Consider the following 17,840-nt stretch of genomic DNA (forward strand, 5'->3'; position numbering starts at 1 on the left):
GCTGCAACATTACCTTGCGGCTCTTGAACTCAATTCCCTGACTAATGAATGCTAGCACACCATATGCCTTCTTAACCACCCTATCAACTTGCAGGGCAACCTTGAGGGATCTATGGACTTGGACCCCAAGATCCCTCTGCTCCTCCACACTTCTAAGAATCCTGCCATTAACCTTATACTCTGCCTTCAAGTTCAATCTTCCAAAGTCTATCACTTCACACTTTTCCAGACTGAATTCCATCTGCCACTTCTCTGCCCATCTCTGCGTCCTGTTTATATCTCATTGTAAACTATGACAACCTTCTACACTATCCACAGCACCTCCAACATTTGTCATCTGCAAACCTACTAACCACCCCTCCACTTCCTCATCCAAGTCACTTATAAAAATTGCGAAGAGCAGGGGTCCCGGAACCGATCCCTGCGGAACACCACTAGTCACCGACCTCCAGGCAGAATACGCTCCATCTATTACCACCTGTGGGCATGCCAATTCTGAACCCATGCAGCCAAGTTTCCATGGATCCCATGCCTCATAACTTTATGGATGAGCCTACCGTGGGGAACCTTGTCAAATGCCTTACTAAAGTCCATATACTCCACACCAACTGCTCTACCTTCATCAATTTGTTTTGTCACTTCCTCAAAAAATTCAGTTAGGCTCGTGAGGCATGACCTACCTCTCACAGAGCCATGCTGACTATCCCTAATAAGACTATGCTTCTCCAAATACACATAAGTCCTGTCCATGGGAATCCTCTCCAAAGGTTAGCCCACCACTGACGTAAGACTCACTGGTCTATAATTCCCAGGATTATCCCTATTACCTTTCTTGAACAATGGAACAACATTTGCCATCCTCCAATCCTCTGGTACCACTCTTGTGACCAGGAGGGTGCAAAGATCATCAATCCCCCGGCAATCTCTTTCCTCGCTTCCCATAGTAACCTGGGGTATATCCCGTCCGGCCCTGGGGACTTATTGATCCTAATGTTTTTCAGGAGCTCCAACACTACCTCTTTCTCAACCTCAACATGCTCCAGCACATTAGCCTGCTCGAGGCTGACCTCACATTCATCAAAGTTCCTCTCCCTGGTGAACACTGAAGGACCTCCCCTACCTCCTCTGCCTCCAGGCACATGTTTCCCCCTTTATCTCTGAGCTAAAGATCAGGGAGTTGTGGTCAATATCTGTGAAATGCTTGCCCACCAAAAGGTCTGTCACCTGACCAGGTTTATTGCCTAATACAAGGTCCAGTATGGCCTCTCCTCTAGTCGGCCTCTACATTACTGTGTCAGGAATCCTTCTTAGATACACTTAACAATTTCTGCCCCATCAATACCTTTTGCACTAAGGAGGTGCTAATCAATATTAGGGAAGTTGAAGTCACCCATGACGATAACCCTGTTATTTTTGCACCTTTCCAAATTCTGCCTACTTATCTGCTCCTCAGTGTCCCGGTGGCTATTGGGGAGCCTATAGAATACTCCCAAAAGAATGGTTGCTCCTTTCCTGCTTCTGATTTCCACCCACACTGACTCCATAGACGATCCCTCCATGACATCCTCCCTTTCTGCAGCTGTGATACAATCCCTGATTAGCAATGTCAGTCCGCCCCCCCTCTTTTATCCCCCTCCCTATCCCTTTTGAAACATCTAAACCCTGAAATATCAAGCAGCCAATCCTGCGCTTGCGACAGCCAAGTCTCTGTACTGGCCACAACATGGTAATTCCATGTACTAATCCATGCTCTATGTTCATCACCCTTATTCTTAATACTTCTTGCATTAAATACATTTCAACCCATCCAACTGACTGCATTTATATCCTAGCCACTGCCTATCCTTTCTCAGTCTCTCTGTACATTGCATCTATCTTTATAGCAACTGCTCCATCATCTGACCTAACACTTCAGTTCCCATCCACCTGCCAACTTAGTTTAAGCCCTCCCCAACAGCTCTAGCAAACCTGCTCGCAATAACATTGGTCCCTCTCGAGTTCAGGTGTAACCCGTCCCTTTTGTACAGGTCATACCTTCCCCAAAAGAGATCCCAATGATCCATAAATCTGAAACCCTGCCCCCTGCACCAACCCTACAGCCACGCATTCGTCTGCCACATGTTCCTATTCTTACCCTCTGGTGCATAGCACAAGCAACAATCCAGAGATTACTATCCTTGAGGTCCTGCTTTTTAGCTTCCTTCCTAACTCCCTATATTCACTCTTCAGGACCTCATCCCTTTTCCTATCTATGCCATTGGTACCAACGTGTACCATGACTTCTGGCTGCTCACCCTCCCCCTTAAGAATGCTGTGGGTCTGATCCGAAGCGTCTCTGACCTTGGCATCTGGGAGGCAACATACCATCCGGGAGTTTTGTTCTCGTTCACAGAATATCCTGTCTGTTCTCCTCACCAATAAATCCCCTATCACTATCGCTCTCCTCCCTCCTTCCCTTCTGAGCCACAGAGCCAGACTCAGTGCCAGAAACCTAGTCGCTATGGCTTTCCCCGGTAGGTTGTATCCAAAGTGGTATGCTTGTTATTGAAGGGAATGGCCACAGGGGTACTCTGCACTGACTGCCTATTCCCATTCCTTCTGACGGTCATCCAGCTACCTGCATCCTGCAATCTTGATGTGACTGCCTCCCTGTAACCTGTCTATTGACCCCTCCGCCTCCCAAATGATCTGGAGTCCATCAAGCCCCAGCTCCAGTTCCCTAACTTTTGGATCAACAAACTGAGGCAAAAGAAACAGTAAAAGAGATGGACAACAAAAGGGACCCTGAAGCCAATTGTAGAGACTGTCCTAGTGTTCTGATTAAGATTAATTAACTCACACACTGACTCACTTACTCAAGATCTACCTAAGTTTAAACTAGTGACTAATACGACAGTGCATTTGCCCCCTCATTCTTTAAAGTGGGTTTAGACAGCTAAGTCCTGCTGAAATATTTTGTTTTTTTTCCTATTCAACTTGGTTGATTAAAAGGATACATTTTGAATGACCGTTGAGACAGAATCCTGGTCAATGCGGACCATACTCAAACCATTAAGCAATATGAAGCCCTATAAACTCTTATCTCATTTTGCACACGTTTGATTATGCTTAGTACACAAACACTGGCTACCTATCCTCATAGGACTGCTGTTTTAGCACATGCAGATAACTTCATATGAAAAATAGCTACTGTCCCCTTGTATTTTGCATGCTCATCTACACATTGTCAATGCAGTAGAACCACACGACTCCCCAGTCATTGACGCCTGCCAGGACTCATCTACCTGGCAATTCTTAAAACCAACCTTGTAGAGTAGTGCATGAATGTGCCAGGAAAAATCCTGTTTGTTTAGTCCATAAGTTGGTGGGAGTTGCTTATTCTGAAGTGCAAGAACAAACAGTTTCATCCCACTTCTTGTGTTAATTGGTGACTCAGGATACTGTTCCTGCTTCCATATTGTAGCAATAGTTTCCACACCTATTATCTGAATGATTTGTGTAATCACTTTTTTATGTCATGGTTTTCCCAAAATGTTATGAAGCAGTTACTCCTGGTTTTGTTGGGCATGCTGGGCAAGGCCAAGAGTTGGCTTCTGCCTTCTTCATTGGCAATGGGGTGTCCTTGATTAAATTGAGGCTCAATTACCATTTCCTCACTAACTTCCCCTTTGTTCTTTTCACTCCTGCTACAGCTGCACAATGATTTTTAGTCTTTCCCATAGGTTATCAATTAACAAATGACAGTTCATGCATTTAAGTCTCACATTGCATTTCCCTCATCAGTTTTCCATCATAAATTTCTAATTGACATTGAACGTACCCAGATTCTGCCACATGCTGAAGAGTTCATAAGCCATCATCACTCTCATGTCACCATATCTATCAAGGAGAGAATATGGAAAAACGCATCAGGCCAAAGCTGACAACACAATGTAAATATGTATACTAAAAGATGGCCAATTCAATCACTCATTGATTAGTCTCATCATTGAATAGAAAAGAAAGTTGGTAAGATAAGATGCCTTTATTAGTCACATGTACATCGAAACACACAGTGAAATGCATCTTCAGCGTAGAGTGTTCTGGAGGCAGCCCTGGTGTTGTACATCTCATGCCCATCTTATATGAAGTACATTTCTTCCAGATGAAGTTGCAAATCTCAATGCAGCAGGCAAGATCTATTGTAGCAGGCAAAACCCACACTGTTCTGTACTGAATGGAAGACTACAAAATTGACACCACTCACCTATCCAGAATCTTCTTCCTTTTGGCGGGAGTGGCATTCTCTAGTTGAAGGCTTGGCTGATTTATAAATAGAACAGCCAAACTGAAGTACGAGTTCCACACCTGCAGAAACAAGTCATAATGAAAACTCTCCAATGAGCTTTGAAGTCTCTGAATTAGGACCAGGTCAGAATGCTCTATTAATTTAATAACAAGGCAGATATAGAATCACAGAGTCAGAGATACAGCATGGAAACAGGCCATTCGACATACTTCAAGTTATATCAAAGGAGCTTAGGTTAAACTGGACAAAGATAATTTAAGACAGGCGCTAGGAAGAACTTGAGACATTCATTCAGTTGGTAGAAGTGAATGTGAGCATTTTAGATGAACTCTGCATGGAAATAGATGAGGGATGCGAATTGTTTATCTGTACTTTGATCTTTAGGCATGTGCCAAAATTCTGTCTGGAGGGCTTTCTAATCTCTCCCACATTTTACCATTGAACACTTCTGGGAACTGTAGCTCTCAATAATACTTAATGCTATATTTTCATTCAGAGGTCTAGATTTTAAACCCAGTGCTGACAGAATATTTCATCATAAGGAGTATCATAACCAGTATAAGTGTCACTTGATGTCTATATGAGCATATTTTAGCACTTATGTTCAAAAGCTGAGGAGGGGAAACATAGTTCAATTTTCCTCTTGCTTAGTCTGGGATGTCCAGAGTGATCTACAGTTCCAGCTCTCAAACTAAAATTGCATTAAAATCAGTTATGCACAGTTTCAATCTCTACATGGAAACAATGATGCATAAATTTACATCTAGAGAAAGCTCCAAAAGAAAATATGCCTTAAAAATGATCATCAAATGAAATAATTTGTAATCTTTTTTCAGATATTGTTCTCATCTTTTGTTTTAAATAAACAACAAACCCACCTTAAAATCGAAGTCTGTTTCTGTGAAGTTCTTGTGTAATGCTGGAGACAGGTATTGGACAGTGGTAACAATGATACTGTAAAATAAATGACCAAATGTAAATCCACAACCATTCAGAATTAGATTAACCCGACCACAATCAAATGACCATTAGCCTGTTGCATCTGTGTTGATGCTAACTCATTGCCTGTAACCATAATTTCAATTTCTCTGTATATTCATATTTATCTTCACATATATATTCTTTTATAACGATGTTATTGTCTCTGCCTTAAAATCTACTTGCAGTGAATCATTTTATATTCTAATAATCCCATGTAAAATGAAGATGCTTTTAACTGCTCTCCTCATTGTTAATAATTATGACATTACATAACAATGCTGGTTACAAAAATGGGATTAGGAAAATGGTACTAGGGAATTAATAATGGAGGACAAGGATAGATCAGATGAATTAAACAAGGATTAAAGAAACAAAGGACTGCAGATGCTGGAATCTAGATGAAAAACACGATGATGCTGGAGGAACTCAGCAGGCCAGGTAGCAGCTGTGGAGAAAAGTAGGTGGTCAATGTTTCGGGTCAGGACCCTTCTTCAGGACTGAAGATAGGAAAGGGGAAGCACAATAATTAGGAGGGGAAAGCAGAGCAGTGATAGGTGGACAAAAGAGGGGAGGTGGGGTGGGCACAAGGTGGTGATAGGTGGTTGCAAGTAAGAGATAGTGATAAGCAGGTGTAGGGGAGAGGAAATCACTGGGAGATGGGTCAAAGGTAAGGAGAGAAAGGGAAAAAAAGGGGAGTAGAAAAAAGAGAGATGGGCTAGAAAAGGGAAGAGAAGAGCATTATGGGAGGGGTGTTGGGAGAAGGGGGGTGGGATTACTTAAAGTGAGAAAATTCAATGTTCATGCTGTTAGGCTGCAAGGTTGCAAGATGGAATATGAGGTGCTGTTCCTCCAGTTTCTGCTTGGAATGCGCAGAACACCTGCACACTATCCGTAACCGCAATTTGCATCTCCCCATTGCCAGTCACTTCAACTCCTCCTCCCATACTATCACTGATATGTCAGTCCTCTGCTTCCTCCACTGCCAGGAGAATTCCAAGCACAAACTGGAGGAAAAGCACCTCAGTTTCCACCTTGGAATCTTGCAGCCTAACGGCATGAACATTGAATTCTCCTACTTTAAGTAATCTCCACTCCCCCTTCCCCACAACACCCCCCCCCCCACCATGCTTCTCTTCTTCTTCCCTTCCCTAGCCCATCTCTCTTTTCTCTCCCCCTCTTTTTTTCCCCTTCTCTCCTTACCTTTTATCTATCCCCCAGTGATCTGCTCTCCCATCCTCCCCTGCACCTGCCTATCACTATCCCTTACCTGTATCTTCCTATCACCACTTTGTGCCCACCCCATCTCCCCCCTTTTGTCCAACTATCACTGCTCTGCTTTTCCCTCCTATATATAGGGCTATATAGGTACCACAGGGATTCGTGCCGGTGTCTCAACAATAACATTTATATAAAAGGCACCAAAGGTAGGGCTGCTAAATTTCCTTTGAAACAAAGAGAGATTTGAAAATTATTTTGTGAAGAGGATATAAGGACGCTACACAGGATGCTATAGATAGATTAAGTGGGTTGGTAACGATCTAGCACATGGAGTATGATTCGGGAAAATGTGAAATTTTACATTTTGGCGGGAAAAATAACAAAAAAAATCATCTATATGCCGAGGGATTGCAAAACTCTGTGATGCAAAGGGAACTAGTGTCCTAGGGCATGATTTGCAAAACACTTGTGTTCAGATATTGCAAGTAATTAAAAAAGCTAACAGAATGTTATCGTTCATTGTGATAGGAGTTGACTACAAGTAGGGGCATTATAGTTCAGTAATGTAGGGCATTTGTAAGACCACATCTGGAGCTCAGTATTGTGTACAGTATTGGTCTCCATATTTAATTATGTTAATAAGATGGAAACAATTCAGTGAAGGATTATTAAACTAATACCTGGAATTAGCAGATTGCTTTATGTAGAAGGGTTGGAGAGGCTGGGCTTGTATCAGCTGGAATCTAGAAGAGTGAAAGGGGGCTTGACTGAAACATAAGATCCTGAGGGACCTCAACTGGGTGGATGTGGAGAGGACATTTCCTCATGGGAGAACCTAGGACCTGGGGTCACTGTTTAATGTTAGGGGATGCCCATCTAAGGTAGATCTGAGGCAATATTTTTCCTCACAAGAAGGTTGTGAGTCTTTGGAACTCTCATCCTCAAAGGCTGGTGGAAGCAGAGCAGGAATATTTTAAAAGCAGAGGAGATAGATACTTAATAAGCAAGAGGATGCAAGGTTACCCTGGTTAGAAGGGAATGAGGAATTGAGGGTATAATTGGATAAACCATCATCTTGTCAAATACAGTAGCAGAGCAGACAAGGTGATCTACTTCTATCCCTATTTTTTATCCCTATATTTCTATATATTATATAAAAATATATTCTATCCCTATATTTTTGTAATCATTTGAATTGCACTGCATTTGGATCAGTATCTGATGGAGAAGAATAGGTGTGATGCAAGATGCCAACTTCCTTTTCTTTTCACATTATTGTTGAACCTGAACTACATTTCAAGGTCCCTCTAACCTTATTACAAAATTCCAGAATTCATGGAATTTACTACACATCAGTCCTAATAAGAAGAAAGTCAGATTTCTACAGTGACCTTCACATGCTCACAATGTCCTGAAGCACTTTATAACAATGTCATTATTGGTTTGAAGTGAAGTCATTGTTGTAATCTGGAAATTCAGCAACCAATCTGAACATGCCAGCTACCATAAACAGCAATATAGTACTCACCAGATTATCTGTTTTAGAAATGCTGGTTGAGCAAAAAAACTGGACAAGATACTTGGAAGCATTTCTGGTTTGACATATTCTTTTATGGACATGGGCATCCCTAAAAAGACCAACATTTATTTCCCTTTAAAAGGTGGTGATGAACTGCCCTTTGGACACTTTTTGTCTACTTGAGAATGTAGCCAGGACCTCACCTTAACAAGTTATGGCAGTCATTATTTTAAACATTGATATGCTTACATGGTTTCACAGTCTATCTGTCTAAATTCTCTTCAGGCAATTCTTGGAAACACTCATCAGTTGCATGTAGAAAAAAAATTATTGCCGAAGCAGCATTTTTAAAATGAACAGTTTTTTGAAGAGCCATTTTGCACACAGGAAGAGTCTTGACAGATGCACAGCCAAGGTCAAGTGGCAATAGAGAAGTTATCAATGTGCTAGCAATTGTTTTCAGTGAATAGACATATGACATCTCACTTCACCCATTTAGTGGAAGGACAACTCCTTGATAAAACAGCAATTCCTTAGAAATGAACTGCTCTATTGGCCTAGATTGTGTGCTCAGCATCAGACTTCACTAACAACCTGCACTGGGGTAAGGGTGGACCTAACTCTTGAAAGCTCTCTCTTGCACACACTGACATCAGTGTAAAGTGGTAACAATCTCTGACCAGGTCTGCATCTGGTCATGGGGTGGGTAGGGTGGCAAGTCACTGACACCTGTTGGATTATGTTATCATCCAACCCAGGATGTCCACATCATTTGTATCATGGAAGGTACAGACGATTGTTGCATTGATTGCTGTCTGTTCTGTTATCTCCATTAGCCTGGCCTTAAAACAATACCTGCAACAGAAAGTTTACTGAAAGCTATCTCTCAGACAGCACCTCACTGACAACCTGAAAACACCCAAGCAACAGGAGCTCCAGAGTGTCCTTGGAATGCTGGACCACCCTCAAATCCACCATAATTAGCACCTGTGAAGAAACTATTAGCTTCCCCACCAGAAAACACCAGGGCTGGTTTGATGAGAATGACTTGTTTCAAGGCCCAAATTACACTCAGTCAATCCTGATGGTCTGACCACCATCTATGTGCCAGGCATCAGATTTCCAAAACACACACTCTACTCTGAACTCCACAACAGCAAGAAATTATCAGGTGGACAGAAGAAATATTTCAAGAGAGTTTTCTTGAATGTTCCCATTGAGCTATGGTAATTTCTGCCCAGTAATTGCTGAAAATGGAGGAGCACTGAGAATTTTGTCCGTTTGCTTAGAGTACATAAAAGCCCAGTATAAATGGTAGAAGCAGTGCACTGCCTCCCAAACTACCCACCTGCCTGCCACGTCAAATATCTCCAGCCCCACCTGTGACAGAGTCTGTCAAGAGAGGATGGGGAAGGGAAGATTAGTGGGGGGAAGAGGAAAATATCCTTCATTCTTTATATTACCATTTATCAGGCACAGTGAGAACTTACTTCTGTCAGATATAGTTTGGATCATTCTAAACCTGTGTGTTCTTGAAAAGATATGGGCAACTTACTTGCTGGTTAGTAGTCTCATCACCATCCAATCACGTGGATATACGCTCAACTTCATTAAATTACGGAACACGCAGAATATTTTTAAGAAGAAATCCTAAGAGATAAAGGAAGACATGAAGTGATTTGGTGAGTTGCCTTTAAGTATCCCTGTCAGTTGGCTGTGTAGGAGCCTTGATATGATAAAATGCTATGAGGAGTCAAACAATAAGAACTTCAGAGAACAACAAATCAAATAGTTAACTCAGAGATGCTGATTGAATATCATCTAATTATTAGGGTGGGTGTGGGGAGGGAATAGGTAACAGTTGCAGAAACAGGCAATAAGGGTGAGGGGGTTTACAGGTGGGGTGAAGGTGGGGGGATGGTTTTGTTGCTTGTTTAGAAGTTGATGAAATTACAAATTATTTTCAGACCAAAGGGACAGAGGGTATACGTGAACTTGCTGAAAGTAGGACCTATATCATAGATATGCAGAGAGCACTCTCATCCTGCAGGAGTGTAGCGGTTAGCATAACATTATCACATCGCCAGTGACCCAGGGTCAATTCCGGCCACTGTCTGTAAGGAGTTTGTATGTTCCCCCTGTGTCTGCATTTGTTTCCTCCAGGTGCTCTGGTTTCCTCCCACATTCCAAAGATGTATGGGTTAGGAAGTTGTGGGCATGCTATGTTGGCGCCGGAAGCGTGGTGACACTTGCGGGCTGCCCCCAGAACACTCTACGCAAAAGATGTATTTCACTGTGTGTTTCGATGTAAATGTGACTAATAAAGAGATCTTATCTTAATTGGTATTGCCAACTAGACTATACAAAACTAGTCTATACAAACATAAGAAAATTGCATAGGGATAACAACAAGCAGCTAGGAAGCTAGTGCTGCTTTGAACTCTCCTACATGCATGCGCTAGATAAGAATGGAGTCATGTACAGGGGGCACGTGTCAAACTAATGGTACAGTATTAGTACCATTATTCTTTGCAGAAGACTGGGAATTTCAGCTGAAAATAATTAATTTCATTCTTTTTCTAAACTCAGAATGTTCTTGTGGTGATTTATATGGTGTAAGTACCATATCAGATACCTTAATAAGCACTTTAGGATGTTTTCTATTTTATGTTTGTTTCAGTCCTGCCTCATAGCCATTAATAAAAGTCATCATCTCAAACATCCTGGAATGTACACTAAGTCATCATTGGGGTGTGCAGGTGCATAAAAAGAGGGTGGGAGTAATGGCCATCTTTAATTGAATTTTTGACTCTTCTGGAACAAGGTGGGGCGTGATGATGTCAGGGGTTCATCACATCCATTATCATCAATTGTAATCCTCATGCAACAACACAGTATTTTTCATAAATATGATGACAGCTAGCACATTCTATTAAATCAAGGTGTATTAATTTTGTGTAACTACCAGCAATGGAATTGTAGACTCTATTACCACTGGATACAAGAATGTTGTAAAGTTACAAGCTTTAGAATTAATTGTACACAAATCAGCTATTCTAGAATTATGGCCTGCTCCTTAGAGAACTATTGCTTCAGGGGTTGACAGGCCATTAACAATAGAAATGGTCTGTCAACACCTGAAAATGTTGAAAATTTACTGGTAAACCTTTCTTTGGAAGCTCATGGAGCTAAATCATCTGTGGCTGCCACACAGGAGTAAACATTCAAATCAAAATGTTGAAGAGGAAGATCAATATTTAGCTTCATCTTAGTACCAAGACTGAAACTTTATTGAGCCACGCAGTCAATGAGGTTAAATATTCTTCAATTTAAGGGATTATTATTTTCCCATTAGCTCTAGGCATGGCATTTAATCAGAGAATTGAGGATGCCATTCCATCAAATCTCATTGACTGTCACAAAACTTTTGGGATTCACTGTGGCCACGCATCTATTGAGCCATTTGCTTCTGATGCTCTAAGTATCCCATTTGATTGACATTAGAAAGACTGATTAGCAAAAGGAGTTGCTTGCCACAAGGAGATTGATGCTGTCTGGAGAATAATTATATAAGTATCAGTTGCATTGTTGTCAGGCTGGAGTGAATGCAGGCTAAAACTTTAGCTTGACATCACAAAAGAGGCCATTGTGGTTCAAGATTACACTGAAACAAATAATAAGTACTGTTCATTCCTGGAAGGATGGAATTCCTGGAGAATGGAAGAATAATACCAAATCATTGATCTTGACCCAGGACATCAGCAACACACAGATGATTGTTACAGTGGCGGGTGTCTATGAGCTGGCTGCATTCAACGGTATTTGGTATGTCACATAATTGCACTGACGAATTTTAAAACTGTGTAATGTTTTCCTTGCTCTCTTCCCACTTGCTGGGGCCTCAGTCCCTGCGCTCCATTCCAACTTGCTGGAGCACTGGTACCAACATTCATCTTAAACTGACTAGGGTCCCACTCGCCAAGGACTTCCCATGCCCCTTTCGAGCTCTCCTAAGTGCATTCTTAAGCTCCCTCCTGGCTACCTTGTAACTCTCCAGAGCCCTGTCGATCCATGCTTTATAAACCTCGGGTAAGCTTTTCTTCCTCTTGACAAGATATTCTACATCTCTTGTCAACCACGGATCCTTCACTCTCCCATCCTTACCCTGCCTCAATGGGACAAACCTATCCAGAACCCCATGCAAGTACTCCCTAAACAACCACCACATTTCCACTGTGCACTTCCCCAAGAACATCTGTTCCCAATTTACGTTCCCAAGTTCATGCCTAATAGCATCATAATTCCACCTCCCCCAGTTAAATACTTTCCCATATCATCTGCTCCTATCCCTCCCCAAGGCTATGATAAAAGTCAAGAAGTTATGGCCACTATCTCCAAAATGCTATCCCACTGAGAGATTTGGAACCTGATCAGGCTCTTGCCTAGAATGGCCTCTCCTGTAGTCGTCTTGTCCACATACTGTGTCAGGGACACACCTAACAAACTCTGCACCACCTATCCCCTTTACACTAAGGAGGTGCCAATCAATATTAGGGAAGTTGAAATCACCCATGACAACAACCCTGTTATTTTTGCACCTTTCCAAATTCTGCCTCCCAATCTGTTCCTCAGTGTCTCTGCTGCTATTGGGGATCGGAGGGGGGGGGGGGGGGTGGCTGGTGTCTGTAGAATACTCCCAATAGAGTGATCGCTCCCTTCCTGTTTCTGACTTCCACCCACACTGACTCAGTAGACGATGCCTCCGGGACATCCTCCCTTTCTACAGCTGTGACACTGTCCCTGATCAGCAAAGCCGCTCCCCCACCTCTTTTACCTCTGTCCCTGTCCCTTTTTAAACATCTAAACCCCGGAATATCCAGCAGCCATTCCTGCCCTTGTGACAGCCAAGTCTCTGTAATGGCCACCACGTCATAGTTCCATGTACTTACCCATGCTCTAGGTCCATCAGCCTTGTTCCTGATACTTCTCGCATTGAAATAGACACACTTCAGCCCATCCAACTAACTGCAATTTTGCCCTTTCAACTGCCTATCCTTCCTCACAGTCTTTCTACACTCTGCATCTACTTGTACACTAAATGAACCAACCTTGACCTATCACTCTGGTTCCCATCCCCCTGCCAAACCAATTTAAATCCTTTCCAACAGTCCTAGCCAACCTAGTAAAAGATAGGAGATCATTGATCCACCCACTCCAGCTTTACTTGCTTCAGGAAGGCTAATAATATCAAGGATGCCTGCCCCCCTGGCCATTCCCTTTTCTCTATTCTACTTTCTGGGAGCTTGAAAGCCCAAATAACCAGCAGTTTCTTCCCCACTGCTATCAGACTTCTGAACCAATCACCTTTCACATCCTCTTCCCGGTGGTGCTGTGTTGTGAGACAAGTTCGAGGGGTCTCGAAGGACAAGGACACTGAACACAGTCTTGGGTTTAAATGACTTATTTACAAAGGTAAAGGCGGGGAAAGGGTAATGGGAACAATACACACATACACATACACGCACAGGTAATCGTGAGCGCGGGGGAATCACAACAAGGTAAGGTGCACACACACACCACGAACTGGGAACAAATGATCAAGGAAGAAACAATACGATGCCTCCCACCCCTCAACTCAGTGCAGGCACGGCTCTATGCTCCCAGGGGCCCTTAACTAATTTCTCTTAAACAGTACACAGCTTACCAACAAGGCATCCCTCAGAGACAAAAGAGAGAGAACCAAGCACATGTGGCACTCTTTATGGTGCTGGAGGGCTGGGGGTGGTTCAGCCCAGGTAGTTCAAAAGGGCCAATGGTCAAGCGTGCCAGGTACAAAGGTGCTTAAAGGGACCAATGGTCAAGTGTGTCCGGATGGGTGGGGGTGGAGCCAAACCTTGGTTGACAGTGGTGTGTCTTCCGACCAAGTAGGGGCAGTGCTGTCATCTGACCAGGTGGGGGCAGTGTTGTCACGAGACAGCCACGACCTCCACAATCACATGACAGCCACGTTCTCACACTCTTAATTCTACCACTGTTGGTTATTCTGTTATTGTCATTTTAGCATTTCTTTTTGCACTACTTAAGACTGCACTACTATCTTTGCACCATTCTGTTTTGCACTCATTGTTTTGTTTATTGTTGTATTTATACTGTATGTATAATGTTTACTCTGTGAACTTCAGGCGAGCAAGGAATTTCATTGCACGCTGGTGTATATCACAATAAACTAAATCTAAATCTAAATGTCTCCTCATATTTGATCTTCTTATTCAAATACCATTGCTTCCTCATCCCATAATATCTTCTCACCAAGGAAATTCCTGGTGTCTTTCTTATTTCATAAACAGTACAGGATAGCATAGAGATGGGATCTGTGAAAGGTGAGACACCGGGCATGAGTCTTAAGTCAAGCAAGGGGATAAGTGTAATGTGCGTGTCAGCTCCCTGGAGACTGATGCTGTGCACCAGTTCAGCAATGAAGAACAATGGGACAGCTTATCGACAAAGGACATACATCTGAAAATACTTGAGACCTTGTCTTGACTGTTGGAGATGTTGAGGAGTATGGGGGAATACAGTTTTGCACTGAGCCTAGGATGAAAGAGATGGTCAGCTCCATTGCAGTGATCACAGATAAAACAATGGCAATAACATGATAGAGGTTACAGTCTCCATTGCAGTACAGGGAGAGTGGGGGTGGAAGATCTGCCTTGCTATCTAAGCCCAGTTTTTGCCATGCCAGCTCAAATTATTGCTGTCACGATTCAGTATTTCATTGTCAGCAGAGGGTTTGAAGAATTGAAGCATTACTAGTGAGGCCAACATTCAATGTCCATCTTTAATTGCATTGAGTGGTGGTGATTGTGGTGAACCACCTATTTGAACCAAGAATGAAAGTGACGGATGGGGTGCTAATTAAAAGGGACGCTTTGTTTTTTGGTGTCAAGCTTCTTGAGTATTGTTGGAACTGTTCTGATCCAGGTAAAAGTGGAGGGTGAAAAGGTTCTGGGACATCAAAACAGGTGAATCTCTCACTGGAGGACAACCAGCCTCTGACTTGTTCTAGCAGCCACAATATTTATGTGACTTCTATGGGTGGGTTTCTAAACAAGGATAACCGTAGGATGTTGATGGTAGGAGATTCCACAATGGTATTGTCACCGAATGTCAGGGGTATGTTTGTCCCTCTAGTTGGAGATGGTTGTTGTCTAACACATTTTGTAATGCAAATGTTACTTGTCACTTGTCAGCCCATGTCTGAATGATGAGAAAAAAATCACTAGTCAGGCAGCATCTGTGGACAGAGAAACCCAGTTAACATTACAAGTCAAAGACCTTTCATCAGAACTTGCCAAATGTTGTTTAGATCTTGCTGCATACAGGAGGGAGTGCATCATTTTCTTGAGGCATTTCATCAGCAGACATCCTCACCTCTGACCTTATGACGGAAGGAAGATCATTGATAAAGCAGCTGAAGATGATTGGGCATAGAGCACTGCCTTGAGGAGCTCTGCAGTAATGTCTTGGGTCTGGGATTATTGACTTCCAACCACAACCATCTTCCTTTGCAGAAGTTATAACTTTAGCCATTGGAATGTCAAAGGCAGAGACTGTCACCTCACCTTTAAAATTCAGCTCCTTGGTCCTTGAAAAGGAAGACCAATGTTTTATTTGCAGATGGGATTAGTTTCAATTTGCATCATGGTTGCCACAGACACTGTGGGTCAAAAGGGCGTTCCTGTACTGTACTGTTCTGTGTTTGGATCATGGTCCAGAATGAAGTCCAGAGGTGAATGGACCCAAACTAAGCTCATTGATCACAATATTGTAAAGCAATTGCTTGATAATACTATTGACAATATCTTTCATTACTTTGATGATGATTGAGAGTTAACTGACTGGACGGTAATACCTGGATTGAATTAGTCCTGCTTTGTATTCAGGGTCTATTAGCCAGTTTCCCACATTGTTAGATAGATGTCATAGAGTTATAGAGCATAGAAACAGGCCCTTCGGCCCAACTGCTCCATACCAACCAAGATGCCCCATCCAAGCTAGTCCCATTTGCCAGCGTTTGGCCCATAACCTTCTAAACCTTTTCAATCCATGTACCTATCCAACTGTCTTTTAACAGTTGTTATTGTACCTGCCTCAACCACTTCCTCTGGCAGCTGATTTCACATACATACCACCCTTTGTGTTTCAAAGTAGCCCCTCAAGTTCCTAATAAATCTTTCCCATCTCACCTTAAACCTATGCCCTCTAGTTTTTGATTCTCCAGCCCTGGGAAAAAGACTGAGTGCATTCACCCTATCAATGCCCCTCGTGATTTTATACACCTCTATAAGATCATCCCTCAGTCTCCTATGCTCCAAGGAACAAAGTTCTAGCTTGTCCAAGCTCTCCCAATAACTCTGTCCCTCAAGGCCTGGCAGCATCCTTGTAAATTTTTTCTGCACTCTCTCCAGTTTAATAACATCTTTCCTGTAGCAGGACGACCAAAGCTGAACACAACGCTCCAAGTGCAGCCTCACCAGTGTCCTGCACCTTGACCTCCCAACTTTTATACTCAATGCCCTGAAGGTTACTGTCCAAAAGCCTTTTTCACCACCCTGTCTACCTGTGACTCCACTTTCAGTGAACCATGTACTTGTACTCCAAGGTCCCTCTGTTCTACAGCACCCCCCAGGGCCCTGCCGTTCACTGTGAAAGTGGTACCTGGAGTTGACTTTCCAAAGTGCCACACCTTGCACTTATCCGAATTAAACTCCATTTGCCATTCCTTGGCCCACTTACTCAGCTGATCAAGATCCCCCTTTTTTTTGATAACCTTCTTCATTGTCCACTATACCATCTACTTTAGTGTTATCTGCAAACTTACTAACCATGCCCTGTACATTCCTATCCAAATTTTTGATACAGATGACAAACAACAATGGGCCCAGCACCTACCCTTTAGGCACACCACTAGTCATGAGCCTCCAGTCTGAGAAACAATCTTCCACCATCACCCTTTCCTTTCTACCATCAAGCCAGTTGTGTATCCAATTAGTCAGATCTCCCTGGATTCCATGCGATCTAACCTTCCAGAGCAGCCTACCATGTGGAACCTTATCAAAGACCTTACTGAAGTCCATATAAACCACATCTACTGCCCCGCCTTCATCAAGTCACAAGTGACTGGAGTATGGCCTGGATGAGAGTCCACTACAAGGGCACGGTTGGAGATACAGGGTCATGAATACTGTCATTCCGAGACCCATGTCAATGGTGTAACTGTACTGGGAACTACTTGGCTAGAGATGCAGCTAGTTCTGGAGTGCAGGTTTTCAGTATAACAGTTGGATGACGCCTGGTCTCAAAGCTTTTCCTGTATGCAGTGTTCTAAGCATTTGTTGATATTATGTAGAGTGAAACAAGTTGGCTTCTTTGATGGTGGGGATATCAGGAGGAAGTCAAGGTGGGTCATCCACTGAATACTTCTGGCTGCACATGGCTACCAAAGCTTCAGTTTTCTCTTTGCACTCACATTATTGAGACAAAAATGTTCTTCTGTTTGCTTTCCACCATTTATTTCTTCACCACCACTCCTGACTAGATACAGCAGGATGCAGAGCTTTGATCTGATGTGCTGGTTTGGGATCATTTGGCTCTGCCTGTTACATGTAGTCCTGTGTTGCAGCTTCATTTTTAGACTGGGGTTGCTACTAACAGCCCATCTGAATTCCTTGCTGAACTAGGGTACGTCCCTGGCTTGATAGCAATAGTACAGTGAGCGCATACTGCGCCCTGAGGTTACAGATTACAGTGGAATCTAATTCTGCTGCTTTCCTC

The 17,840-nt window shown here is 42.9% G+C and overlaps 1 protein-coding gene across 3 annotated transcripts in view; it reads right to left on the minus strand.

The window, feature by feature from the left end:
• dock3 (dedicator of cytokinesis 3) overlaps positions 1 to 17,840 on the minus strand; it is an 822,502-nt gene that overhangs the window by 131,663 nt on the left and 672,999 nt on the right. For all 3 annotated transcript variants that reach the window (XM_052017225.1, XM_052017226.1, XM_052017224.1), the window contains exons 28-31: positions 9,562 to 9,656; positions 5,167 to 5,242; positions 4,247 to 4,347; positions 3,821 to 3,879 (exon numbers count right to left, since the gene is read on the minus strand). In XM_052017225.1, the coding sequence (XP_051873185.1) occupies positions 3,821 to 3,879; positions 4,247 to 4,347; positions 5,167 to 5,242; positions 9,562 to 9,656 (331 nt within the window). The remainder of the gene's footprint in view (positions 1 to 3,820; positions 3,880 to 4,246; positions 4,348 to 5,166; positions 5,243 to 9,561; positions 9,657 to 17,840) is intronic.

The sequence above is a fragment of the Pristis pectinata genome, chromosome 6 (genome assembly GCF_009764475.1).
Source record: "Pristis pectinata isolate sPriPec2 chromosome 6, sPriPec2.1.pri, whole genome shotgun sequence".
Taxonomy (NCBI): Eukaryota; Metazoa; Chordata; class Chondrichthyes; order Rhinopristiformes; family Pristidae; genus Pristis; species Pristis pectinata.